This window comes from Aquarana catesbeiana, linkage group LG01, assembly GCF_042186555.1.
Source record: "Aquarana catesbeiana isolate 2022-GZ linkage group LG01, ASM4218655v1, whole genome shotgun sequence".
NCBI lineage: Eukaryota > Metazoa > Chordata > Amphibia > Anura > Ranidae > Aquarana > Aquarana catesbeiana.
Window position 1 is genome coordinate 933,463,541 of NC_133324.1, and position 27,569 is coordinate 933,491,109.

Below are 27,569 nucleotides of genomic sequence, written 5' to 3' on the forward strand. Positions count from 1 at the left end.
CTAATCACTACTCTCTGAATTCGTTTTTTTAGACAGTTTTCTATCCATTTACAAACTGATATTTCCAAGCCTGTAGACTTTACCTTACACATGAGCCGCGCGTGGGGAACTGTGTCAAACGCTTTTACAAAATCCATGTATACCACGTCCACAGCCACTCCTCTGTCCACGGTTTTACTTACCTCTTCATAAAAAGAAATCAGGTTTGTTTGACAACTTCTGTCTTTCATGAATCCATGCTGTCTGTTGCATAAAATATTTAGTATTGTGCAAACTTTTACAGATTTTTTTTATTAAATACTGAAACTTCCTTTTCTGATGAATCTGACAATATTACAGTATTTTTTCTTGCAGTATACCGTATCTAAATTTAGTTTCAAGGTCTAATGTGCAGCTTTTTCCATGGCAATTCATCCTGAAAATAGAAAAAGCAATAGTGTGGGTTTTTGCAGGACAGAGAGGAGGAGATATGTCACGGTTAATACCATGTACAGACACTTACCGTGTTTAGAAGGAGGATGAGAATATAAATTGCCTGGTACATGCAATGAGCAGGTAGAGGAGCGGTAAGGAGTGGAAGAAGGACAAGTATATAGACAGAGCATTGTATACAATGATCAGGCAGAGCAGGGAGATGGGAAGCAATGGCAATGTAGAGGCCCCCGTGTATACACTGAATGGACACAATGGTAGGGAGTGTTGGGAGAAAACAAAATTTGGAGACTTTACATTGGATGCCACAAACGGGCACAGCAGCTCCAGCCTGGGCACTGTGCTGTGTGTTATCACAGGGGCCTCCCGGGGGTTTGGCAGGAGCCTGGCATGGGAACTGTGCCCCAGAGTGGCACCAGGCTCTGCCCTGCTGCTGGTGGCCCGCACAGAGCAGGCACTGCGTGTGTTGGCTGAGGAGCTGACACTCCAGTACCCGGACATTGAAGTGAGATGGGTGGCAGCAGATCTGGGCACTGCACACGGGGTGAAGAAGACGGTGCAAGCTGCACAGGAGCTGAACGGACGGGACGCGACACAAAGGATCCTCATTATCAATAACGCAGGTAAGGGACGCAATGTCACATTGCATTGCTAATAATATAAAATTATTAAAAACACATTGCTTTTCACAAGACAAAAATTGCCCAAATATCGTATTCTGATCAATTTCTCTGGAATCTTTACAGCTCTTCTAGGACAGAGGAAGTTCTTTGCTTTTCTTGTGGGAAGGTTAAAGTGTCTAAAATCCAAACGTTTCTTTAGTTTTAAAACAGGAAATAGCATAAATCTTCCCAAGGGGGACACGGACAGCTTTAAAATATTTTAACCGCTTCAGCCCCGTAAGATTTTACCCCCTTTCTGACCAGAGCACTTTTTGCGATTTGGCACTGCGTCGCTTTAACTGACAATTGCGCGGTCGTGTACCCAAACAAAATTGACGTGCTTTTTTCACCACAAATAGAGCTTTCTTTTGGTGGTATTTGTTCACCTCTGCGGTTTTTATTTTTTGCGCTATAAACAAAAAGAGAGCAACAATTTAGAAAAAAAAACACAATAATTTTTACTTTTTGCTATAATAAATATCCCCCAAAAATATATAAAAAAAACAATTTTTTTTTCCTCAGTTTAGGTCAATACGCATTCTTCTACATATTTTTGGTAACAAAAATCACAATAAGCGTTTATTGATTGGTTGGCGCAAAAGTTATAAAATCTACAGTGATCTCTGTCATGTCACAAGGCAGAACGGGGAAACGCCTTGTTTACATCTCCATGTTCTGCAGCTCCGTGACACGATCGCCGGGAGACCGGCGGACATCACTTCCGTGGGTCCCGCGGGTGCAGTCACGCTATACGCTGCGCGCATGTGCGCCCACTAGCCCGCCATTTAAAGGGGATGTACAGGCACGCCCATTTGCCCACCGCTGCCATTGTGCCGACGTATATCGACGTGCGGCAGTCGGCGGTAGGCAAGTGGTTAAAGCTGAATTCTGGGATTTTTTTTTTTTTTTAAACTGCACTAGGTAAGTAAGTTGTCCCAAATAATATATGTACAACGTGTGGATGGCTGCTGCTTAACCCCTTCATGTTTGCGGGTAAAACGAATCTTAATGCCTGAACACATCTTTGCAACTTTGACATGTGTTAGTAAAACTGTACATATCATTGCAACTACTTTGTGTATCCAGGTGGATTATATGTTTCTTCTTGACATGTGCATGGCGAAAAAAATTGTTTCGTTTTGATTCATTAATCTAGTTATTTTGTTTTAATTATATTCGGTTGATTCGTTCAATTAGTTTTCGGAAATTAATTTTTCGGAATTCGTATTCGGAATTTTCGAAGTTTTCTTCTAATTTACCGATTTTTTTTTTTCAATTCGAAACGATCAAATCGATACTTTTTTCGCATTGGTTGAAGGGGAAAGTTCCCTTTTTTTTGGGGGGGGGGGGATTGGGAAGTAGATAAAGATGTGTTGACACTTTGTGATAAATATAAATATGTTATGAAGGCTGTTTTAATGGATAAGTCAATTTAATAAAAAAATTTTATAATAAAAAAAAGAAATGAAAATGTTATATTGTTTTCGATTTGAATGCAGCAAAGTGATCTTCATCAAATGATTACAATGACTTCTTTAAATCACCTTTGGCTTAACAAAAATAGATCCAACTTATCTGGTAAGCAGTTTGTATTTGTACACCGTGCACCGAATCTCAGAGGGTTGGAATGAGGAATATGTGTCCTGTTTTCTGGAGATTTATTTAAGGACTTTTTATTTATTATTTTTGGAGATTCACTTAAGGACTTTGGTCTATTTTTCACATATTACATGGACTTTCTTTCACTATTGTTTGTGTGTTTTGATACACATATTTATTGATATACAATTTTTCATATGTTACAATTTTTTTTTTCATATGTTATGTTGAGGTTTGGTTTTCTGTTTTACACCAAATATTTATCACTATTTTCAGTGGTTATTTTGCGCACTTTTTTTCTTCTTTTTTTATCTGGTTTAGGTTTTCAGTATTTAATCTATAGAAGTGCAGCATTTAATCACATCACCTGTACACATAGTCACACCACCTGTGCGCTCATATATTTCTCCCTTTTGGATGGTATCTTTGTGGTTAGCGCAAATATCCCCCCTTTTTTGTCCTTAACAAAAATAGCATTATTTTGAAATGTTACTCTAATAACACACACCGTCTTTGATTTCAGCAATATGTGTAGTGAGAATTCCACTGGAGTTCAATGCAAAATTCGATTCAAATTTCAGTCTGAATTTCCGAAATTGGGACAAATTTCGTTACGTTATTCGGAGCATTCAGTAAAAATTGGTTTATATTGTAATTCGGGTATTCGGATACCAAACTATGAGGATTCTGCGAGCTACCTGTTTTAAAAGTGACAAAATAAATAGAAAATCAAATATAATAAACGGGTAATAATGATCAACAGCTGCTAGCACCGATCACGTCCCACGAAGTTGTGTGAAAACAATATAAATAGAAAATGACTATGCTGCGCTATCTCCTAATGTTAGTTCCAACAAATACTACAAAGTGACAACTTTACAATAATGAAAAACATATAATAATACAAAAAACGTAATAAACTGATAAAAAAATTATTATTATTATTATTATTATTATTATTATCATCATTGTAATATATCCGAATCTCCAAATAACGAAAAATGTGTCAGAACGGTAAAACCTTGGATTATGAGCATAATTAGTTCCAGAAACATGCTTGTAATCCAAAGCATAAGAAATAATGGAAACACAAATACTTTCTTCCACAACTATTTTTTCAGAAGTCCTTCAGTTTATAGTCCATATAAAAAGATTATAGCAATGTGACCAGGTTGTGTAACCATAAAATGTCCATCCACAAATGGAAGCCTCCACAAGGGGATTAGAAGCAAAATCCAGCAGGAGCTCCAGAGTATAAAAGAGAAGAGAGGCGCCTCTAAGTGTAGCAATATGTTGCCTAAGATTGTACCTTCATTAATTGTAACCATATTGCTACACTTAGAGGCGCCTCTCTTCTCTTTTATACTCAGTTGTGACATGACACTACTTGTATATCAAGACATCGCTTGTATATCAAGTCAAAATGTATTTAAAAATTTTGCTTGTCTTGCAAAACGCTCTCAAACCAAGGTTTTACTGTATTAATTCTGAACGAAACAAACCACACACAATTGGCTTTCATTTGGTGGTAGATGGTAATGGATATCTCTATATGTTTTTTTTTTTCAATTTTAGCTGTATATTTCTTGCTATTACCATAACCCACCACCAAAGAACAGCCAAAAAACAATTTTTTTCTTTAAAGGGGTTGTAAATAAAATTAGACATGCTATCTGCCAGTAGAACTTTACCAAAAAGTGCATTCTATGCATTCAAAAATATAGAAAATATAACAAATCAAATCATTATTATTCAACCAAAAAAATAATGTCAAAGCAATAACTCCAAGGCCAATAATAACACGTTATCTCCTCCGATTCCGCAACATGTCTGGTTGACGAACGGCTGTTCAGAAACTAACTGAAAAGCGCGAAATGAAAAGCGTGAATCGACACTCAAACTTCTACTAACACGAAATTAGCAGAAGGAGCCCAAAGGGTGGCGCTAAAGAGCTGAAAAAACATGTAGTACGTCACTACGTTCATGATTGCTGGCCAACAATTGTGTGTATGCAAGACAAGTTTGGGCCAACGCCCTTCGGACAAAAGTCCAAGGTTTTGTTGGTCAACAATCTGATCGTGTGTACGAGGCTTTAGAGAAAACAGCATTGCTGGTCAGCAACTGCTTTCAAGTTGTTGCTCCATATTAGAGACTTCAATATTGGTTCTACAATGTAGATCTGTTAAATCACTGTTTCCTCTGAGTCTTTCCAGGTTTTATCGTGTGTTGAGGGAGAGTTGTGCTGCCCCCGAAACACATTGGCTGGTTTTGTATGGCTTTTTTTTTACCAACAGTTAAAACGTTCTTGGACTCTTTTATCTGGTTTTGGTCTGCTGCTCCTTTCTGTATTTCTATGGTTTGGGCTAATGTTGGGTGCCCATTGAGGGAAGCCCCCTCATCAGAGCTATTGAATTTATTTGAAGTTTTCCTTCATCTGGCTACACTTGCAGCGCCTCTTTGAGTATGTTATTCTGACTGCTATTTGTGGGCAGCTTTAAAGAATGTTCTTGATCACAGGTCTGTGTCCTCTTCCTTTGCAGGGTCTCTGGGTGATATCAGCAAGTCTTTTTTGGATTTTACGGACCCTCTAGAGGTGGACAGATATTTCTCCTTCAACGTGTCATCAGCGATGTGTCTGACCTCCTCCCTGCTGAAGGTTTTCAAGGGACGTCCTGGGCTGCAGCGGCTGGTGGTCAATGTCACATCTCTGGCTGCCCTGCAACCATTCAAGTCCTGGACATTGTACTGCACTGGAAAGGCGGCTCGGGATATGATGTTCAAGGTGCTGGCCGAGGAAGAGAAGGATGTCCGCGTACTCAGCTATGCACCAGGTAACTACTCACTTTCTGTAAAATTCTATGTAATAAACATTTAACGCAAAATAAAATAAAAATCAAGAGAGAGAGTATAGGGGTGACCATGGACTACCTCCATCTACATCTACATCCTTTATCCTCAGTGTAAAAGCTGAAGCATTGCCATGCAGTAATAATGTGAAGTTCCCTTATTGATACAGGAAAAGAAAACACTATTGGATGTGTAAATCTTCCCATGAATTCATAGTTCTAAAGCACAGCTAAAAATTAAAAAGAATAGCGAGATGGCTTTTGGGTTGATTGCTGGCCAACTTCCAACTAGTGGCATTCAGTGCAGCAGGAAGGACCGCACACCAGCATTGAAGGCAAAGACGAAGGAATGACCATGACATCTTTGGACTGGCCTTTGGATAAAAGTTATGTGCATTTATTTTTGGAGGGTCTTTAGGTATTTTTCTGTACTGGCTGACCAGACATGGGGAAATGTGTATGTATTGAAGAGATATACTGAATATGTATTATTTTTACACACTTTAGAAAAAAAATCAGGTTTCTGCCCCACTTAATGTGCTTCCTATTCACCCATCATACAGGCCCCATGAATAACGCCATGCAGGACCAAGTACAGAGTCACACGGCAGATTCCGAGGTCCGCCATCATTTCATTGAAATGAAGAAAAGTGGAGAACTTCTTGACTGTCATGTCTCCGCAAAGAAAATGATGGGCATTCTCGAGAAAGACAACTTCAAATCTGGCCAGCACGTGGATTTTTTCGATTAGTATCAGTCATTTGATTAGTGCCAGTTGTGTGGTTTCTTGGTCTGGTTAAAAAAAAAAAAAAAAAAGATCTTATAATGTCATGTGCTTACGGGTTTTCTGTACAGCTCCCAGTGTGCTAATTGCACTGGTGACTGTGGTTGCTGCTGGAGGATGGATTCATCTGTTCCCTGAGTTGGTAAGGCCTTGTATGCACCCCTATGGGAAATCCTAAAACAAGTGTTCTGACACAAGACACACTAAATCAGTGGTCTCCAAACTGTGGCCCAGGGGCCAGATGCAGCCCTTTGCTTTTATCTGGCCCTTGGGACATTGTTGCCCACACTGTCAGCAAAAATGGGGCATAGTTCCACTCACTGACACCAATGATAGGACACTATTCCTCCCACTGACACAATGGTGGGGCACTATTCCTCCAACTGGCACCAATGATAAGACACTATTCCTCCCATTGTCACCAATGATAGGACACTGTTCCTCCCATTGTCACCAATGATGGTGCACTATTCCTCCCACTGTCACCAATGATGGGGCACTATTCCTCCCCCTAATACTAATGATGGGGCATTGTTTACTCCCACTTATGCCAGGACGTTTTTTTCTCCCACTGGCCACAGTCCGGCCCTCCTAAAATTTGGAGGACAGTAAACTGGCCCTTTGTTTAGAAATTTTGGAGACCCCTGCACTAGATGAACAGCAAAATCACGGTTGAAATACATATATGTGTGAACTATGTGTGAACTTCCTTACTTGTCAAAGCATCTGCAGCCAGCCTTGTGATTCAGGCACCCCTATCAGACAACATGGCAAGGTCCTGCACTCTCTTAGGCCCCATTTTTTGCTACACTGAAGCTGGGCAATACCACTGGTCTGGCACTTACTCTGCCAGTGAATGGACAGTAAAGCAGTACACTGATTATCATTCAATTCTCTCCTCCTCTCTGGAAGCTACAAGTGTTAAATTGGCAGCACATGCGCATTGCAGCAAAGCATGTGTCCAGTACAAGAGGCTACCACTGGCCAAACGTAGGTGTAGTAGGTCCAGAATAGGCTCTTAAGATGTCACAGAAAGGTGCCCCTCTTCTCGTGTTAGCTCCAGTTTTACAAATAGGCTAATCCTGGCCTTTAGCACTGGATGATGCCTCAGCCATGCCCAGTGCCCTCTTTGCCCACTCCTTTTCCTGATAGTAATGGAACACCTAGCCGTACATGAAATCAGAACTAAATTTTTTCACCATAAAATGGCCCCCTGTGCTGATCTATTACTTTATATGCAACAATCACACATCAGCCTTCTATCAATACTATTGGGTTTTTGAAAATCTCAGCAACTTCAAGGCCAACATTAATAAAACGGAAGCACAAAATCTCTCTCCCTCCTCCTACCCTTTCTCTACTCAAAATCAACTTTTTTTTTTATTTTATCGTCACCTATCTTGGCACATCCATTAAATCCTTTTTCACAAAAGTTCACATTATTACCTATGCTCCATTACTAAATAGAATACAAACAAAAGCATACTGAAAATGGAAACCTGCTCTGTATTTTTCAGACCATTCCTGTCATTTCACCCAAGTTAATTTTTCCGCCCTTAAGATCAATCTATAAAAAGTTAAATTGGAACTGGGCTCATCCCCGACTCAACTACGGGATCCTATGCAAGCCAAAATCCATTGTTGGCATGGGGTTACCTAGCTTTGACTTGTATCACAAAGCTGCTTTAATTGTATACATTTTAGACTTGTTCATAATCCCCAAAGGTGACCAAATTTACAAAGCAAGAGCTCCCCCCTCTTGCTTTATGGCAGTGATTCTCAACTCCTGTCCTCAGGACCTACTAACAGGCCAGATTTGCAAGATAACTGAAATCACAGGTGATATCATTTGCTGCTCAGTGATTGCAGTATTTTAGTCTGCATCACCTCAAGGTAATACATAAAACCTAGCCTGTTAGTGGGTCCTGAGAACAGCAGTAGAGAACCACTGCTGTATGGGCTCTTCCCTTCTTTGGGCCCTTCTCTAGACTAAATCACAGAACGTTCCCTTAAATACATGCACAACCTCATCCTTGAAACCCGGCTGTCTGCTCAAGAAGCTTAAAGTGGAAGTTCAGTCAAAAGCTAACTAAGGTTAAGCCTGCTCCCACCCCCCATTCCAAGCCTATTCTATCTAACCCTGTAAAGAAAAGAACAGTATACTTACCTATTCTGGCCTCGCTCTGGTCTGGTCACATGACCTCTCCAGCGACGGCTTTTGTGTACAGGAGAGATCGCTGACAACAGCTGCAAATGCCTGGGAAATTACATCACCCATAGGTCTACTATAGGGTATCTGTTGTCGACTGCCCTTCCTCTAAACTGAAGCTGCCGCTGACAGCTGATCATGGGACCAAAGCAGCTTCAGAACAGGTAAGTGTAGAGATCTCAGGGTTAGACAGAATAGACTAAAAATGGGGGTGGGAGTAGGTTTAGCCTTAGTTATCTTTTGAATGAACATCCACTTTATGTTTTCTTTCTTTCCCAGCCCCCATATTTCCCTCTTTGATTATCTGAACCTATCTGTAGATATCGCCACTAAAACCCTTTGAGGCTGTGATAGAGACTCTTGGCCTCCAGCCCCTATATATCCCTTTTTTTTATAATCTGGACCTATCTGTAGATATCTCCACTCAAACCCTTCGAGGCTTTGACAGAGACCCTTGACCTCCAGCCCCCATATTTCCCTTTTTGATAACCTGGACCTATCTGTAGATATCACCACTCAAACCCTTGGAGGCTTTGACAGAGACCCTTGGCCTCCAGCCCCCATATTTCCCTTTTTGATAATCTGGACTTATTTGTAGATATCTCCACTCAAACCCTTGGAGGCTTTGAGAGAGACCCTTGGCCTCCAGCCAGACAGTTTATAGACTCCATCACATGATCATTCATCCCAGCAGCCTCCCTTATAGGCAACAAAGACAGTTGTCTCCTACATTTACAGATTCACCACCCATTGTAACCTCCTACACAGTTTTCCATATACGCACTGGACACAGATGGACTTCGAAGTGCTGTTCTCTCTGTTTCAGAACCCACTTGTCACACCTTATCCCTTACTGATGGGATGCTGCAGGCAGGGTACAATGACCACCACCCTCCATATTTCAAAGAATGGAACTGAGACTTATAGGGAACCTACCAATATATTTGGTGGAAGTGTCCCCTCATCCATAAATACTGGACTGAAAGACCTACTATGCTTGTAACAAGACCTATAGGGTTTGATTTACTAAAACCGGAGAGTGCAAAATCTGGTGTAGCTCTGCATAGAAACCACTCAGCTTCCAGTTTTTTGTTTTGTTTTTTATCACAGCTTAATTGCAGAAGCTGAAGTTAGAAGCTGATTGACTATCATGTACAACTGCACCAGATTTTGCACTCTCCAGTTTTAGTAAATCAACCCCCATAATGACTCCATTTCACTGTCCATGGAAATGATCAAATTGTCCCTCTTCTCTGGCCTCATGGCAACCCGGAAAAAAAAAAATCTTACACTTTATCTACTACCCTCCCACCCCTAACATTCTGAATAGACACCATCGCCAACATAATGTGCCCAAAAGAACTCCTAGCAAAAGAAAATGGCAACCTTGATACATTTATGGCCCAATAGAGTGTTTAGTTATATTTTTGTTTGCAGAAGAGACTCTAAGATAACCCCAACTCTGACCCCTCCAGAAAGTGTCCCATTATTCCATAGCACTGACTCATTCATTAGGGTTAGCTCTGACCAGACAAAACCCTCTCTTCTCTTCTTTAGCCCTTTATATGTGTTGATTTAGAGTGCAAAATCTGGAAACCAATCAGCTTCCAGTTTTTGTTTTTTTTTTGTCAAAGCTTAATTGACCAAGCGGAAGTTAGAAGCGGATTAGCTGCACTAGATTTTGCACTTTTCAGTTTAATTTAATGAACCCGAAATGTGTCTTCTCTTCAAAACCACCGCATGTACCAGAACCTAACCTTGCACTCCATCTTATTTCGTTTTCTGTATTGTAACTCAAAAGCATTTATTGCAGGCAATTCATAAAGGTTGTAGACAACCTATATCTCACTCATACATTATTCCTTATATTGTCTGCTGATTGTTTGTCTTATTCATTTTTTCTTTGTACTTCATTTTTTTTATACCTATATAAATAAAAACAGATGTAATCAAAAATATTGGCAAATATGTCAAAGTTGTGTGTGAGAGTATAAGGTGGGAGGAGGAGATATACACTGATCAGCCATAACATTATGACCACTGACCACAAGTAAAGTGAATAACAATAATTATGTGCTGCAAGCAGAAGAAAATGGGCAAGTGTAAGGGCTATTTCCCACATAATGTTGTTTTTTGCTCAGCGGGAATCGCGCCGCTGATCCCCGCTGAGCCGGCGGATGACGGGTCCTTCTCTGCTCACTGTGGAGAGACGGACCTGTCAGATCTCCGCTCTCCTCTATGGGGGGATCGGATGAAAATGGATTTGCTTGTCTGTTTCCATTCAATCCGATCCACCAGACGGATGGAAAAATAGGGTTTCTATTCATCTGAATTTAGCGGATCGGAGAGGACCGGATCAGATGTCGGTGGACATCTGTCACCGCTGACATCTGCTGACATCTGTCGCTCTATAGAACTGTATGGAGCGTCCGTTCAGGTCCGCCTAAAAAACTGATAGGCTGACCTGAATGGTCCGCATGTGCAAGGCTGGCGCAAGGATTTTTGAAACCCTAGGCGAAACCTAAGTTTGCCGCCCCCCCCATTGGCTCCACCCCTGACTCCACCTCCTTTGCCATGCCCATGTATACCCCTCCTTTTTAATAAGGCTCCCATCAAATGCAGCCCACCAGCGCCTATCAAATGCAGCCTACCAGCGCCCATCAATGCAGCCTACCAGCGCCCATCTATGCAGCCTACCAGCGCCCATCAATGCAGCCTTACCAGTGCCCATCAATGCAGCCTCACCAGTTTCCATCAATGCAGCCTCACCAACGCCCATCAATGCAGCCTCACCAGTTTCCATCAATGCAGCCTACCAACGCCCATCAATGCAGCCTCATTAGCGCCCGTCAAATGCAGCCTCACCAGCGCCATCAAATGCAGCCTCACCAGCGCCCATCAATGCAGCCTCACCAGTCTCCATCAATGCAGCCTCACCAGCGCCCATCAATGCAGCCTAACCAGCGCCCATCAATGCAGTCTACCAGCGCCCATCAATGCAGCCTCACCAGCGCCCATCAATGCAGCCTCACCAGTTTCCATCAATGCAGCCTCACCAACGCCCATCAATGCAGCCTCACCAGCGCCCACCAATGCAGCCTCACCAGTTTCCATCAATGCAGCCTACCAACGCCCATCAATGCAGCCTCATCAGCTCCCATCAAATGCAGCCTCACCAGCGCCATCAAATGCAGCCTCACCAGCGCCCATCAAATGCAGCCTCACCAGCGCCCATCAAATGCAGCCTACCAGCACCCATCAATGAATGTTTGCTTGCTTCCATGTATTCGGGAGTTGGGACACAGACACAGTCCTCCATCGCTGCTGCACCTCTGACACTATGTGCGAATGGAGTGGCTGCCTGCTGATGCTGAGACTTAGTTGCTTGCTGCAGAGAGAAGAGAGTAGGAACACCAGTGGCCGGGCGCCCTAGGCGGCTGCCTTGCTTGCCTAGTGGTAGCACCGGCCCTGCGAATGTGTGAAAGGGGCCGAAGTATTTCAGCGACTTTGGAGAAGAGCTAGATGACTGGGTGAGAGCAACTCCAAAACTACAGCTCTTGTGGGATATTCCCGGTCTGCAGTGGTCAGGACCAACCAAAAGTGGTCCAAGGAAGCAAAACCAGTGAACCGGCAACAGGGTCATGGGTGTCCAAGGCCCATTGCTGCACGTGGGGAGTGAAGGCTGGCTCATGTAGTCCAATCCAATAGAAGGGCTACTGTAGGTGAAATTGCTGAAAAAAGTTAATGCTGGTTCTGATAGAAAGGTGTCAGAACACACAGAGCATCGCAGTTTGTTGTGTATTGGGATGCATAGCTGCAGACTGGTCGGGAATGCCCATGGTGACCCGTGTCCACAACCAAAAGTGCCAACAATGGACATGTGAGCATCAGAACTGGACCACGGAAAAATTTAAGAAGATGGCCTGGTGTGGTGAATCATGTGTGTTTTACATCATGTGAATGGCTGGGTGCGTCGCTTACCTGGGGGAAGAGATGGCACCAGAATGCATTATAGGAAGTCCAATCTATGGAGGCCCCACCTCGCAACTTTCAGGACTTAACCTCCTTTCACACTAACCGACTCCAAAGTTGCGCGATTTTCAGTTCAACTTTAGAGTCTGACTTTGATACATCTTGGAAGTGACTTTGATAAGATTTTTACATGTTTTAGTTTTGAAGTTGTGTCAAAGCATTCCAATGTTCTCTTCATTCAAGTTGAATTTGATTTTCCGAATAGAATCAAATAGAAATAAGAATAGAATAGAAAAGAATGTAATAGAATAGAAAAGAAAAGAATAAACAAATAGAAAATAATAGAAAATAAAGGAATATAATAGAACATAATAAAATAGAATAGATAATAAAAGAAAATAATAAAATAGAATAGGAAAAAAAGAATAGAATAGAAAAGAATAGAATAATATAGAAAGAATATAACTATCTTCTGAAATTCAAATTTCAAATAGAATAAGTTTGAATTGGAATAGAATAGAAAAGAATTGAATAATATAGAAAGAATGTAACCATCTTCCGAAATTCAAAATTTAAATAGATTAAGTTTGAATTGGAAAAGAATAGAAAAAACAATAGAATAGAATAGAATAGAAAGACTATAACCAATCTCCTCAAATTCAAATTTCAAATAGAAGAGAAACGAATAGAATAGAAAAAAATAATAGAATAGAATAGAAAGAATATAACTATTTCCCAAAATTTAAAAATAGAATAAATTCAAATAAAAAAGAAAAGAATAGACTAGAATAGAACAGAAAATAAAATAATAGAATACAATAGAAAAAAACAGAAAAATAGAAAGAATATAACCATCTTTCGAAATTCGAATTTCACATAGAATAAATTTGAATTTGCATAGAATAGGAACGAGTAGAATAGAAAAGAATAGAATAGAAAATAAAATAATAGACTAGAATAGAAGGAAAAATATAACATCTTTCGAAATTCGAGTAGAATAAATTTGAATGAAATAGAAAAAAATATAATAGAAAAGAAAAAAAAACAATAGAATACAATGGAATAGAAAGAATATAACCGTCTTACAAAATTCAAATTTCAAATAGAATAAATTTGAATTAGAATGGAAGTCAAATGGAATTCAAATTAGAATTCGAATTCCATTAGAATTTTACGAATTCGGTCGAACTGAGTTCAATTTAATGTTATGTTACACTGCAAGCTCACGTTGACTTTCTTCATCATTACAGCTGTTCTGTCATCTATAGCATAAAAAAAATTTTTTTTAAATATTATTACCAATGTAGCTACCTATAAAAAAAAACAAGAACAACGCAGTATGCACCTATTATTTCCTTATATACTTTTCTGCCTTGATCTGGCTGCATCTCTGCTGAACTTTCTTCCTCCTGGCCAGGTGGGAGTTTTAGGTGTGCTCCATCTCCATACAGTGACTATAATTAGGAATGCATCAGAAGCAAATCACCCATGCCTCTAATCTGTTCATTACATGGGGACACTACCCCCATTCTTTATACTATAAGGAGGTTGCGTGACACTTTATAATTATATATATATAAATGTAGCAAGGTCCCAGGCCTCCTTTAGTCTAATGAGAACCTCCAGAGACAGGGACAGCTGACATCCTTCCATATAGAGTGGGTTGTAATGGAGGTAGATTCTTGGGCGCCAGACACTTCTTGAAGGCAAAGAGATTTTATTTTCTCTTGAACAGAACAGTGGGAGAGAGGGTTTAGGGCCAGGACACCCTTAGGTAGTTGCAATGTCAATTAGCAGACTCCGAGACTTCTACAGGTAGACAGCCATGCAGGGAAAGGCATCAAGTAAAACACCGCATCTGCATGTGTAGGAGTGCTGTCTCCTATGGCAACAGTCTTAGAACAGTTCCTAACACAAGTTGTAACAAACTCCTTTACATTTATACAGTCACTTCTTGTAGAACCTCAGCCCACTGAGCTCCCAGTTGCTCTCACTAGACTTACTGATTCACTGCCACCAAATCCCGTGAGCTCTTCTAATCTTCTTACTTTAGAATCTTCCTCAAGCTTCACCCCTGCTGGGTCCCTAGCTTGGCACTCCAGATACTCCTCAAGCGTCACCCCACTGGCTGGGTTCCCTGGCTTGGCACCTGCTGAAGTTTCCTGATTCTTCACTGTCCCCGGTTGGTGAGAATACTGCTCCGGTACTTACTTCAGCTACTCATTGTGGCCCCTGGTAACAAGGTGGATGGTCCCTTAGTGGCGACAGCTTCCCCTCTACCTCCGACCACGACAGGTTCTCCGGTCAGCAGAACCGTCACTTCTGGTTGGACTGCAAGCCGCAATCCCAACCCTATGCTGCTCTCTTGCTTCTGGATAGGCCCTCAGACAACCCAGCAGCCAAATGTGCCTGGGATAGGCCCAAACTCCAGCCTAGCAGCCCGGGCAGTACAACACACGTCCACCCAGACAGTTGTCCAGATGGCACAGAACCCCGATCACCTGACCTCATCCAAATAAATAGGCTCTCCCAGTAGGCCAAGGGACCCAAGAAAATACCTGCCCATTGGCTGAGATACCCTATCTATTCCTAATATGTCCTTGCAATGCCCTTGTCTTGTCTAATGTCACCAGATACCCGGCCATCTAGTGGCAGAAGAGAGAAGTGCAGCAATTCCAAGCCAAATACACCTGGCGGGTAGATTTGGGAGCAACCCTGCCTAAACATCAGGGTGCTACATCGATATATAAATATTATATAATTCACACTGCACTCTCTGTACATTGTGCTGTACATTATATACAGAACTGTGTAAAAGTTTTAGGCAGGTGTGACAAAAATGCTGTAAAGGTGAGACAAACAGTAAAGTGATCTGAGAGAACGTTTGAATCTTGGAACCGTTTTGGGCTCTTTTCCTGTTGATCCAGAGACGACATCTTGGCTCGCAGACGCTCCATTCGTCCTTGACCACTCCATACATCTGCCCTTGGTGGCATACAGCTCAATTGACTCTATGCTGATGGCAGTAGAGTCCAACAGTTCCGCTAAGCGTATCAAATCTACTTATTACTTTGATGACATCTAAGCGGATATTTGGAAAGCTGATGGAACTTCTACACTGATTGCACTGATTTGTCGTAGACTATTATTTCTTCTGACAACACGTCACTATTGGGACATATACTTATGTTTACAGAGACATTTACTATATATTACACATGGTGTTTTTGCTTTTCTTTTTAGCGCTACAATTTATTTCTATATTGGTTCACATTTTGTCACATGTTTTGTAGCAGCTTTCTTCTCAACTTTTTGGGTAGCGCATTAATCATCCCCTTTTTTCACTGTAAATTATGAATGTTTTCAGAAATAGAAGTGTTAATAGTTTATTTTTATCAATTAACAATTTGAATAAAAAAAGTAAATAAACAAAAGAGGAATCCAAATCAAATCCATATTTGGTGTGACCGCCCTTTGCTTTCAGAACAGCATCAATTCTTCTAGGTAAACTTGCACACAGTTTTTAAAGGAACTCGGCAGGTAGGTTGCTCCAATCATCTTGGAGAACGAACGACAGATCTTCTGTGGATGTAGGCTGCCTCAAATCCTTTTGTCTCTTTATGTAATCACAGACAGACTCCATGATGTTCAGATCAGGGCTCTGTGTGGGGCAAACCATCACTTCCAGGACTCCTTGTTCTTCTTTATGCTGAAGATTGTTCTTAGATAGGGATGGGCCGAACGGACCCCTGTTTGGTTCGCACCACAAATTTCGAACACCGCAAATAATGAACCCCATTAAAGTCAATGGGACCCGAACGTCAAAAATCAAAAGTGCCCATTTTGAAGGCTTATATACAAGTAATTGGGCATACAATGGTTATAGGGGTCCGGATCTTGCCCTGGGGGACATGTATCAATAAAAAAAAAGTTTGTGAAAAACATTATTTTTAAATGAGCAGTGATTTTTTTAATTTTGAAAGTGAAAGACTAAAAATGAAAAATTCCTTCCAATATAGTGCCTGAGGGGCCCCCTTAGTCTACCTGTAAAGTGGCAGATCTGTACCATGTCTAGAATCTGCTGCAGCAATAATTTCATTTATAAAGCCAAAAAAAAATACATTTTCCCTGCAAGCTGCCTTTATTTTGCTCAGCAACAGCTGGGGAGCCAGTGTGTATGATGAGGCCACAATGTAGTGCACTGGGAACAAGATTAGAGATTTTTTGGAAACATTCTGGTGTCAATTTGACTTTGGATAGAAGTAACGGGTACGGGTCGGTGGCGCCTTCCCACCGTAACCCTATAGAGGTAATCTTGATGAAAGCAAGAATTGGCCTTGCTTTAAAAAATTGCAATGATATGCACCTGTTTGACAGGTGCTGAAAAATTGGTCTTTGGGTGTTAATTGTGCCCATGAAACCTATACCAAAAACATTCTTCCAGATAAAATGATTGAACACCCACAAAGCTAGGTAGCCTTGAAGTCCTGCAGGGATTCAGGACTGATTCATTTTTATAAAAGTCAAACGGTCCACGGAGTCTGTGGATAGACGCGTTCTATGATCAGTAACGAAACCTCCTGCAGCACTGAATGCCCGTTCTTAAAGCACGCTGGATGCAGGGCAGCCCAAATCAATAGCATACTGGGCAAGTTCTAACCAGTGGTCTATTCTCATGACCCAGTAAGTCAGTAGATTGTCAGCTGGAAAGCTCTCCATCTCTGTGATGTAATTGTCCACCATGTGATGCAGACGCTGCCGATGGGATGTGGAAGCTGACAGCCCTGGACGGTGAGGACTAAAAAAATTCCAAAATGCCTCACGCCTTCTCCAACGCTCCTCTCTTGACCAACAAAAGACTCAAAACTATGTTTTCCATGACACTGTAACCTACTGGAGTCAGGAAAAACGTTCAATAAAATCCTCTTTAACGTGTCCTCAGGAGATTTTATCTTCTGCGGGGACGGGATGAGTTCTAAGACCTTCCCCTTATAACGGTGGTCAAGGAGGGTTGCCAACCAGTAATCATCCTTCTCCTTTATGCCACATATTCTTGGGTCCTTTCACAGGCTTTGAAGCATGAGGTTGCCTATGCGCCTCAAATTTGCCGAGGCTTGAGAAGCAGACTCCTCTGGGTCACTCAGGATGACAGCATCTGTAACTTCCTCCTCCCAGCCACGTACTACTCCCAAGGGTCCTGGGGTTGGAAAGCCATCACTTACAGATTGACGCATTTCTTCCTCTTCTTCGAAGCCTATGAAAGTGCCAGAATCCTCCTCCTCATCCTTCTCCCCTCTCTCCTCCTGTGTGTTCTGTGAGACTGTGACATGATGCGTTCAGGAATGATGGTGTCTGGATAAACTGGGCCTTGAGAGGAAAAAGAAGTCATCCTCTTCCTCCTGCTGCTCTGCCTCCAGTGCCCTGTCCATAATGCCACACAGAGTCTGCTCCAGCAGGAACACAACAGGGATTGTGTCAGTGATGCATGCACTGTCATGGCTCACCATCCTTGTGGCCTCCTCAAATGGTGACAATACAGTGCATGCTTCCTTAATGATCAGCCATTGGCATGGGGAAAAAAAGCCTGTGGTCATGCCGTACTGGCATAGGTACTCGTTAACGGCCCCTCTGCAGCATGTATAGCCGCTGCAGCAGTCCCAAAGTTGAGTTCCACCTGGTGGGCATGTCACAAATCAGGCGGTTTATGGGCAGGTGGAATTCCCGCTGAATTTCAGCCAACCGAGCACTGGCTGTGTATCACCGCCTGAAATGGCTACAGACTCTTCTGGCCTGCATTAGTACATCTTGCAACCCTGGGTACGTAGGAAACGCTGCACCACCAAATTGAGGACATGCGCCAGGCATGGCACATGTGTCAACTTTCCCTGTTTAAGGACAGGAGGTTTGAGCTATTATTGGACACCACCATTCCTGGCTCCAGCTGACTTGGTGTGAACCACCTCTGGGCCTGTCCCTGCAGAGCTGCAAGAATCTCTGCTCCAGTGTGGTTCCTGTCCCCTAAACACACCAGCTGAAGAACTGCATGGCATCTTTTAGCCTGACTCTGGAAAAGCCCTTTGAACGCTTAGGGGGTACCTGATGTTCATAGGACAAGGAGGACATAGGAGGGCATGGAGGTGGTGGAGGAGGAGGAGGAGGAGGAGGAGGGGGTAGAGCTCACAGGTCTGGCATCCACCTCCAGCTGTATGGAGACGTGGGGGCACAACAAGCTGCAGCACCGAGCTCTGTCCTGCATCCTTTCAAGTTGCAAGCAGCGTTACCCAGTGTGCTGTGAACGAAATATATAGTCCCTGCCCATGTTTGCTAGACCACGTGTCAGCAGTAAGGTGGATTTTATGGCTGACTGCCCAATGATGCCAGAACATTCCCTTCCACTTGATGGTAGAGGGATGGAACGGCCTTACGTGAAAAGTAGTAGCGACTGGGAACCTGCCATTGTGGTACAGCACATTGTGCAAATTCATGGAAGGGGGCAGAATCCACCAGGCTGAAAGGCAGAAGTTGGAGAGCCAACAGCTTTGACAAGCTTGCATTCAGACACTGGGCATGTGGGTGGTAGGGACTGTATTTGTTTTCCGCTGCAGCAGATGGGGCAGAGGAATTTGTCAGCTACAGTCTAAAGCTGGTGGTGTGCTGCTGGCAGATGTGCTGCTAGGACATGGGACACCCTGTGCTATACCATCATCCCTGTCAGTAGGGGCTTCTGAAAGGTAATGACTCTGTATCGCAGGGGCAGACTGAAGTGGGTAAGGAGGAGGAGGGACAGATTTGTGCCCCTTTTGTATGGCTTTTAGGTGCTCTTGTCAACGGGCTGAGTGGTTGAACGTTAAATGCCTTGTTAAGCACGTGGTACCCAAATGGTTGGTGTTTTTGCCACGTTTGATGTGCCTGAGACACAGTTTGCAGATAGTAACAGTGCGATCTGCTGCAGATGTGCTGAAAAAGGCCCAGACAGCTGAGCTTTGGGGAGTGGGCCGGGAGATAACAGTTGCAGAATGTGATGGAATAGGGTGGCTGCTCTCTACTCTTTCTTGATGTCGACCTCCTTGGGGTTGTGCCGCCTCACCTTCAGTTTCCTCCTCTGCTCTATCTGGCACCCAAGTCGCATCAGTGACCTCAGCATCATCATCTCCATCTCCTCCATCTTCATCATAACCACGGAAGACAACTTGGCAATACGCTACGGCATGGGGAACATGAATGCCAATTGGTCTACCAGTGTTCCTCCCTCTATCTAGGTCCATGTTCCTGTCATCCTCAACCTCAGAACCAACATCTGAATCCAGTGATGGCTGGGCATCATCAAGGAGCAAGTGGCTGACACTGTGGTCAAATAACTCAGCTGACTCCTCAATGGCTGATATTGGGGCAATACGCTGCGGCATGGGGAACATGAATGCCAGTGTAGCAAAGGGAAAGGACACATACAGGAGAGACAGCTGCAAACCCCAAAACAATTTGTGTATCATGGGAAGGTTCCCCCAGGGGGCTTTGAAACAGCAATATAGGCAATTCAGAAAGAATTTCTATAAAATATTTTATTTGAAACATGTAAGGTCAATAACATTTTGTGCCGTATCAAGCAGTATAATCTGGTCAAGGGATAACACAAACATTTCACATTTTCAGAAAGCAAACACAAAATTACAGCATCACATGATCATTAGTCTGTTGTGACAGTTCCCGACGTGTTTCGACCCATATGATCTTCTTCAGGGGGTTGGTTTGCTATAAAGAGATATATTTAGTATCTCAAAAGAAGGAAATATTCCAACATGTATTCATTTTCATATATGCAAGGTATAGTTACCACTGAAAGGTGAAAAGAGATCTTGTGACCAGAAGTTTAAAACCGTTGGATAATCCCAGAGGGTCCATACTCATTCGTGTCCCAAAAGTGGGAAGGATAGATCTGATACGACTTGCAAGCAGTCACGCTGAGGACAACCTCAGAGGGTAAGGGAAGCCAACACCTGCAGCAAATTCCCAATGATATCAGTGCACCAAAAGTGGATTCCAAAAAGTCCTAACATATTACAAAATGTCAGACAGATTCCAATTGTTCATTAGTATATGTCTCCTTTATGAAGATCCAGAACATCAAATGCCAAACAGATTCCACATGTTCATTAGGTATGTTCATATAATGTTATAGTAATTCATTTGTATTAAATTAGATATAGTATGTATATGTTGTTCTGACAATAGTATGGTGTTGTGTGATAGGAAAAAGAGATAGAGTGAGGTAGTGTATGAAGGGAAGGAAGGGCCAAAAAACAGTGGTGAGAGTGATCTAGTGAAAGGGGTGCAAGCACACAACCCATAAATATGGTTGGACAACATGAGCCTGGTATATGTGAATGCTATAAAGCATCAGTTGACTAGAATGGGATTCCTGGCTTCAAAATATAGAATGAGCCAAAGACTCAATAAACAGAAGCAAAGATGTAGTGTTAAAGTATATTTTAAAGATAGTAACCTGAAAAGACAAAGTAGGAATCAACCATGATTATATGGAGTACTTACATGGAACCATTCGTGTGGAATGACTGTAGGTTCAGGGATGTATGGGATCCTGTCTTGACATGAAAAGTAGTAGCGACTGGGAACCTGCCATTGTGGTACAGCACATTGTGCAAATTCACGGAAGGGGGCAGAATCCACCAGGGCACCCTGTGCTATTCCATCATCCCTGTCAATGGAGGCTTCTGAAAGGTAATGACTCGGTATCGCAGGGACAGACTGAAGTGGGTAAGGAGGAGGAGGAGGGACAGATTTGTGCCCCTTTTGTATGGCTTTTAAGTGCTCTTGTCAACGGGCTGAGTGGTTGAACGTTAAATGCCTTGTTAAGCATGTGGTACCCAAATGGTTGGTGTTTTTGCCATGTTTGATATGCCTGAGACACAGTTTGCAGATAGTAACAGTGCAATCTGCTGCAGATGTGCTAAAAAAGGCCCAGACAGCTGAGTTTTGGGGAGTGGGCTGGGAGATAACAGCTGCAGAATGTGATGGAATAGGGTGGCTGTTCTCTACTCTTTCTTGATGTTGACCTCCTTGGGGTTGTGCCGCCTCACCTTCAGTTTCCTCCTCTGCTCTATCTGGCACCCAAGTCGCTTCAGTGACCTCAGCATCATCATCATCTCCATCTCCTCCATCTTCATCATAACCACGGGAAACAACTTCGCAATACGCTGTGGCATGGGGAACATGAATGCCAATTTGTCTACCAGTGTTCCTCCCTCTCTCTAGGCTCATGTTCCTGTCATCCTCAAACTCAGAACCAACATCTGAATCCAGTAATGGCTGGGCATCATCAAGGGGCAAGTGGCTGATGCTGTGGTCAAATAACTCAGCTGACTCCTCAATGGCTGATGTTGGGGCTATGGCAGGAATAGATGTGGACAAGGAGGCAGGTTTATCCACTCTGGCAACTGCAGGGAACTACACACTTGTTTCTGCTTGTGTGACAGAGGATGAGGAGGATGAGGAAGGTTTAGTAAGCCAGTTCACCACCTCCTCCGCATGCTGTGGCTGGATAGCATGGGCAAACTCACTAAACAGAGGAAATGGTGCCCTGCCTGAGGACTGACCACCACTATGTCCACCTTTGCCTGTGGACACATTTGTTGCTGGCCCCCTTACAGTGCCAAGGGAACATCTGCCTCTCCTTGTTGTCCTCCCAGACATTATTGGAAGGGAGGGGATGGTGCTTATAAGCATATGTAAAGAAGAAGTTGAAATCTGTACGTGGATGCACTTTAATCAATGTAAAGAGGTGTTTGGTGCACTTTAATTTGAGCACTCACACTACACAAACACACTCCACAGATACACTATAATATACTGCAATATAATGCACCAAACATACAGTGATGCGCAGAACTATATGGTGTTAAACTGGCAGTAACGCACAAAACTATATGCCGTTAAACTGGCATTAACGCACACAGAACTATATGGCGTTAAACTGGCAGTAACGCACACAGAACTATATGGCGTTAAACTGGTAGTAACGCACACAAAACGATATGGCATTAAACTGGCAGTAACGCACATAGAACTATATGGCGCTAAGCTGGCAGTAACACACGCAAAACTATATGGCGTTAAACTGGCAGTAACGCACAAAAAACCGATATGGCGTTAAACTGGCAGCAACGCACACAGAAGTAAATGGCGTTAAACTCTCAGTAACGCAATCAAATAAACGGTGTTCAACCATTACTACACTGACGCTATCTGAACTGTCCGTACTCTAGCTATACACTAATGTCAAGATTATTGACACGGTCTCACTACACTACACTGAAACTATATGAGCTGTCCCTACTCCACACTAATGTATGTATGAATGAAACGGTCTCACTACACTACAGTGAAACTATCTGAGCTGTCCCTACTCTAGCTGCACACTATGCAAAGCTGAATGATGGTCCTCCTCACGACACTCACACTATCTCTAGACTGACACTAAACTAATATTCTACACTGACAACTGAAGCAAAATAGCACATTATAGCACACTAACTAACTGAGGAGAGCCCTGTTCTATCTCTCTCTACGTCAAAATCACACTGAAAATAGCTGCCCATGAAAGAATACTTTTATACTGTGGGGCGGGAATGAGCCATGATTCCATAAAGTCATGATGACAGTGTCCAATCATGACTCTGACAGTGCTCTGTGTCCTGATTGGCTGAAGATTTCACTGCTTCAACCAATCAGGGCTTGCAATGCCCTGTTCAGCGCCGCAATGAATTGTGGTCGGTTCGGGGGGGGAGGGCGAACAAATGACCCATTTGTTCGGCTGTTCGCCGAACGACCGAACAATGAAAGTTTGACCCGAACTTATGCTCAGGCTGAACCGTTCACCTATTCTTAATGAGATTGGCTGTATGTTTGGGGTGGTTGTCCTGCTGAAGAATAAATTGGGGGCCAATCACACTCCTTCCTGATGGTATGGCATGATGGATAAGTATCTGCCTGCATTTCTCAACATTGAGGACACCATTGATCATGATCAAATCTCCAACTCTGCAGAAATGTAGCCCCATACTTGCAAGGAACCTCCACCATGATTCACTGTTGCCTGAAGACATTCATTATTGTACCGCTCTCCAGTTCTTCACCAACAAACTGCCTCCTTATACAGCCAAATATTTCACATTTTGACTCATCAGTCCAGAGCACCTGCTGCCATTTTCCTGCAGCCCAGTTTCTATATTATTGTGGATAGTTGAGTCACTTAGCCTTGTTTCCACGTCTGAGCTGTGGCTTTTTGTTTGCAATCCTTCCATGAAGACCACTTCTGGCAAGACTTCTCCGGATAGTATATGGATGTACCTGGGTCCCACTGGTTTCTGCCAGTTCTGTGCTGATGGCACTGGTGGACATCTACTGATGTGGAACGGAAGTAAGCATTATGTGAATTTCTGACAACGGATTTTGTTGTCGGAAAATTTTATATCCTGCTCTCAAACTTTGTGTGTCGGAAATTCCGATGGAAAGTGTGTGATGGAGCCCACACACGGTCGGAATTTCCGACAACAAGGTCCTATCACACATTTTCCGTAGGAAAATCCGACTGTGTGTATAGGTCATTAGAATGGTTATTTACAGGATTTTCCAGCATGCCGCTTTATTTGCGGACGTCATTATGTATAAGTACTTTGTATTTCTGAGTTTGCTGTTGTTCTGATGAGGTCTGCAGTCGTAATATAATAGTGTGATGGCTCATGAATATAATGGGACAAAAGTAAATTGTAGGTCTTGCACAATACAACCACCCAAAATATCTTGTCCAGTATAACAACTGCAATCCAATTGGTTCACATGGGCAATACAGGCATTCTCCTATTGGTCTGTTTTTGGAAACAGGTCTGATGCAAAATGGGGTAGTATAGGTCTCGTTCTATGTAAAAAGTTGCAGAAAAAGAAATACATTTCAGTAGAGCTGTGCTGACTTCCATTATCCAGCTGTGTGCAAGCCAAAATAATTTTTTTTTTTTATTATGCTTGCACAAGATTGGGTATTCTTTGCAAGTGAACTTTCACTAAGCTAAGGGCAAAGTGCAACTTCTCTTTTCTTTAGTAAATCAACCCCAATTTCTAAAGACTAATATACAGTATCTCACAAAATTGAGTACACCCTTTACATTTTTGTAAATATTTTATTATATTTTTTCATGTGACAACACTAAAGATGTAAAATTTCTGGAAATTTTGAAGCTGGAAAAAAACCCGTTTTTTTCAGTTTTTTGGGGGCGAAAACGGAAATTTTTGAAGAAATTGAAAAAAATGCTACATTAGCACTTTTTTGCCTTTTTAAGATTGAAAGTCATTCTGTTACTTTAAGAACATAAAATATGACTATGGACAATTTGACTTGTCATAAAATTATCACAACTAGCATATTAAAAATATAGTGTAGCCAAACAATGATCACAAACAGAATTTACTTTTTTATAATATTTATTTGTAACAAAGGGAGCAACAATCTATGAACTGCTTACTAGTTTATGTGGAACAGCCAAAAAGCCTCCACAAAACAATTTTCAAAACCAAAAGTAACAATTTTTCATATTTTCTCTCCACAGTATTAAATAAAAATAAAAACCCCATTCTCATAAAAAGAATTGAAGATGGGGGAAGTGTTAAGAAGAGAGTGGGACTAAGTTTCAATGGATTAATCAGAATCATTCTCTGAGCTGAAATTGTCAGTATCCGTCTCTGCTTCTGCAGCTATTCTTTTTTGTCCGTCATCACAATTAGGAACTTCTAAAAACTTAAGGCGAATACCCTGTCTTAAAATATTTTATTCATCATGTTAAAATAACGGAAAATTGTATACATACCTTTCCGTAATTTTCCTTTCCTGACGCATCCCATGGCAGCACACACATTGGGTTGTGACTCCGCCTCCACAACCTGATAGGACTGGTTAGCTAAAAGATTTGAAGAGGAGTCCACCTTTGCATTCTCAGTAACTATCACCTTAGAGGGGTGGGATCCTGTGTGCTGCCATGGGATGCGTCAGGAAAGGAAAATTAAAGAAAGGTATGTATACAAATTTCCGTTTTCCTGACGCATCATGGCAGCACACACATTGGGAAATAACTCGCTATATGGGTGGGTGCTTTCAGAAGATTTTATTTGCTCAAGTACAGGGTATAGAAGAATTAGACTGAATAATTGATCTCCCGAACTCAACCGTAGTTAATTGAGCCGGGTCTATTCTGTAGTGTGATATGAAAGTGTTTCTGGAAGACCAGGTTGCCGCCTTGCAAATGGTTTCTGAGGACACTCTACAATACGCTGCCCAGGAGGTCGCTACCGCTCTAGTCGAGTGGGCCTTTAATCCATCCGATATTGGGAGTCGCCGAATTTGGTACGCTTTGGTTCTCACTAGCCAAGAAGCTATTGTTCTTGAGGAAGCTGCCTGGCCTTTTCTTGCGCCATGTGGTATGACTAGAAGGTTGTCAGTCTTTCTGAATTGTTTGGTAGCTTCTAAGTAGGTGGAGATAACAGATTTAGATTTAATGTCCAACGGATGTGGATTCCCTTCACTAGTAATAAAAAACTGGAAGATTGATCTCCGAGTTGAAGTGGAAGGTAGATGCTACCTTAGGTATAAATTGATCTGATGGTCTGAGGACGACTCTATCCGGGTAAAAGACCAGATGCAGCTCTTTGATTAGTAGAGCTTGTAACTCTGAGACTCTTTTGGCAGATGGTATTGCGACCAGGAAAGATAATTTAAACATTAGATCCCATAATGATACTGATTCCAGAGGGAAGAAGGGCTCTCTAGACAGAGCCTCTAACACAATCGATAGGTCCCAAGTCGGAAAGGTTGGTTTTCTTGGTGGTCTTATTTTCAGGCATGCTTTTTGGAATTGGATTATGAGCAGATCCAGTGCCCATTTGGTTCCCGTCATTGCGGACAGTGCAGAGACCTGGACTTTGAGAGTGCTTGAGGTTAGTCCCCTCTCCAGTCCTAGTTGTAGGAACTCTAGGACTTGAGAGACTGAAGGAGAGAGTGGGTTCCAAGACTGTTGCTGCGAAAATGCGGTGAATTTTTTCCAGATTTTGCTATATGTGTTGTTCGTTGTCACTTTTCTGGCCTGTTGAAGTGTGTTTACTACTCTAAGTGAACACCCTTGGTCTAGTAGCCTCTCCCTTTCAACCTCCAGGCCGTTAGGTGTAGTCGTTCCGGTGCTGGGTGAAGAAATGGGCCTTGTGAGAGCAAATCTGGGGTCAGTGGGAGCGGAAACGGCTCTTCTGTGTTTAGTTGTAGGATGGTCGCAAACCATGGCCTTCTCGGCCAGAACGGCAATACTGCTATGACTGTGGACGTCGATCTCCTCAGCCTGGCCAGAAATCTGGCTATTAGGGGAATCGGAGGGAAAATATATCCTAAGTGGAAACTCCATGGGTGATGGAGACAGTCGATCCCTGCAGCCGTTGGATAGGTGGCTCTCGATAGGAACTGGGGACATTTGTTGTTCTGTGGAGTTGCTGCCAAATCCATATCGGGGATCCCCTATTTGCGAGTGAGAAGAGCAAATACTTGAGGGTTGAGAGACCACTCGTTGTTTGATATGAATATTCAACTCAGGTTGTCCACGAGTTGATTCTGTACTGCCGGGACATATATTGCCTTGATATCCGTCAGATGAACTTGAGCCCATTCGATTATAGGGCGAACTTCCTCCATGAGTGTGTTGCTCCGGGTACCTCCTTGTTTGTGAATGTAATTCACAGCCACTGTGTTGTCCATGTGTAGGAGAATGTTTCTTCCTGTAAGAAGTGGTCCGAATGTTAGTAGTCTTTCCAGGCAGCTCTGAGTTCCAGAATGTTTGAAACTACACCTTGTGGGTGCCCCTTGATGTTGATAATGTGCTCCCCACCCCTGGAGGCTGGCATCCGTGGTGATTATCTCTAGTAGTGGCGGTATTATGGGAAGGCTGCGTGATAGGTTGCTGATTCGAGTCCACCACCATGCAGACTTCTTCACTGCCGGGTTGATCATGATCCGTTGGTTC

The 27,569-nt window shown here is 42.6% G+C and overlaps 1 protein-coding gene across 1 annotated transcript; it reads left to right on the plus strand.

Annotated features, from left to right (window-relative positions):
* The first annotated feature begins 461 nt into the window (after positions 1-461).
* On the plus strand, positions 462-6,431 carry LOC141128133 (sepiapterin reductase-like). The gene is made up of 3 exons (XM_073615233.1): positions 462-1,055; positions 5,234-5,524; positions 6,019-6,431. The coding sequence occupies exons 1-3, from the start codon at positions 614-616 to the stop codon at positions 6,288-6,290; spliced, it is 1,005 nt and encodes a 334-aa protein (XP_073471334.1). The 5' UTR covers positions 462-613; the 3' UTR covers positions 6,291-6,431.
* The last annotated feature ends 21,138 nt before the right edge of the window (positions 6,432-27,569 follow it).

Coding starts and splice junctions, on each gene's coding strand:
- LOC141128133 (XM_073615233.1), top strand. CDS start 614: ATGATCAGGCAGAGCAGGGAGATGGGAAGCAATGGCAATGTAGAGGCC. Junction 1,056..5,233: donor CCTCATTATCAATAACGCAG/GTAAGGGACGCA, acceptor CTTCCTTTGCAG/GGTCTCTGGGTGATATCAGC. Junction 5,525..6,018: donor CGTACTCAGCTATGCACCAG/GTAACTACTCAC, acceptor AAGAGATATACT/GAATATGTATTATTTTTACA.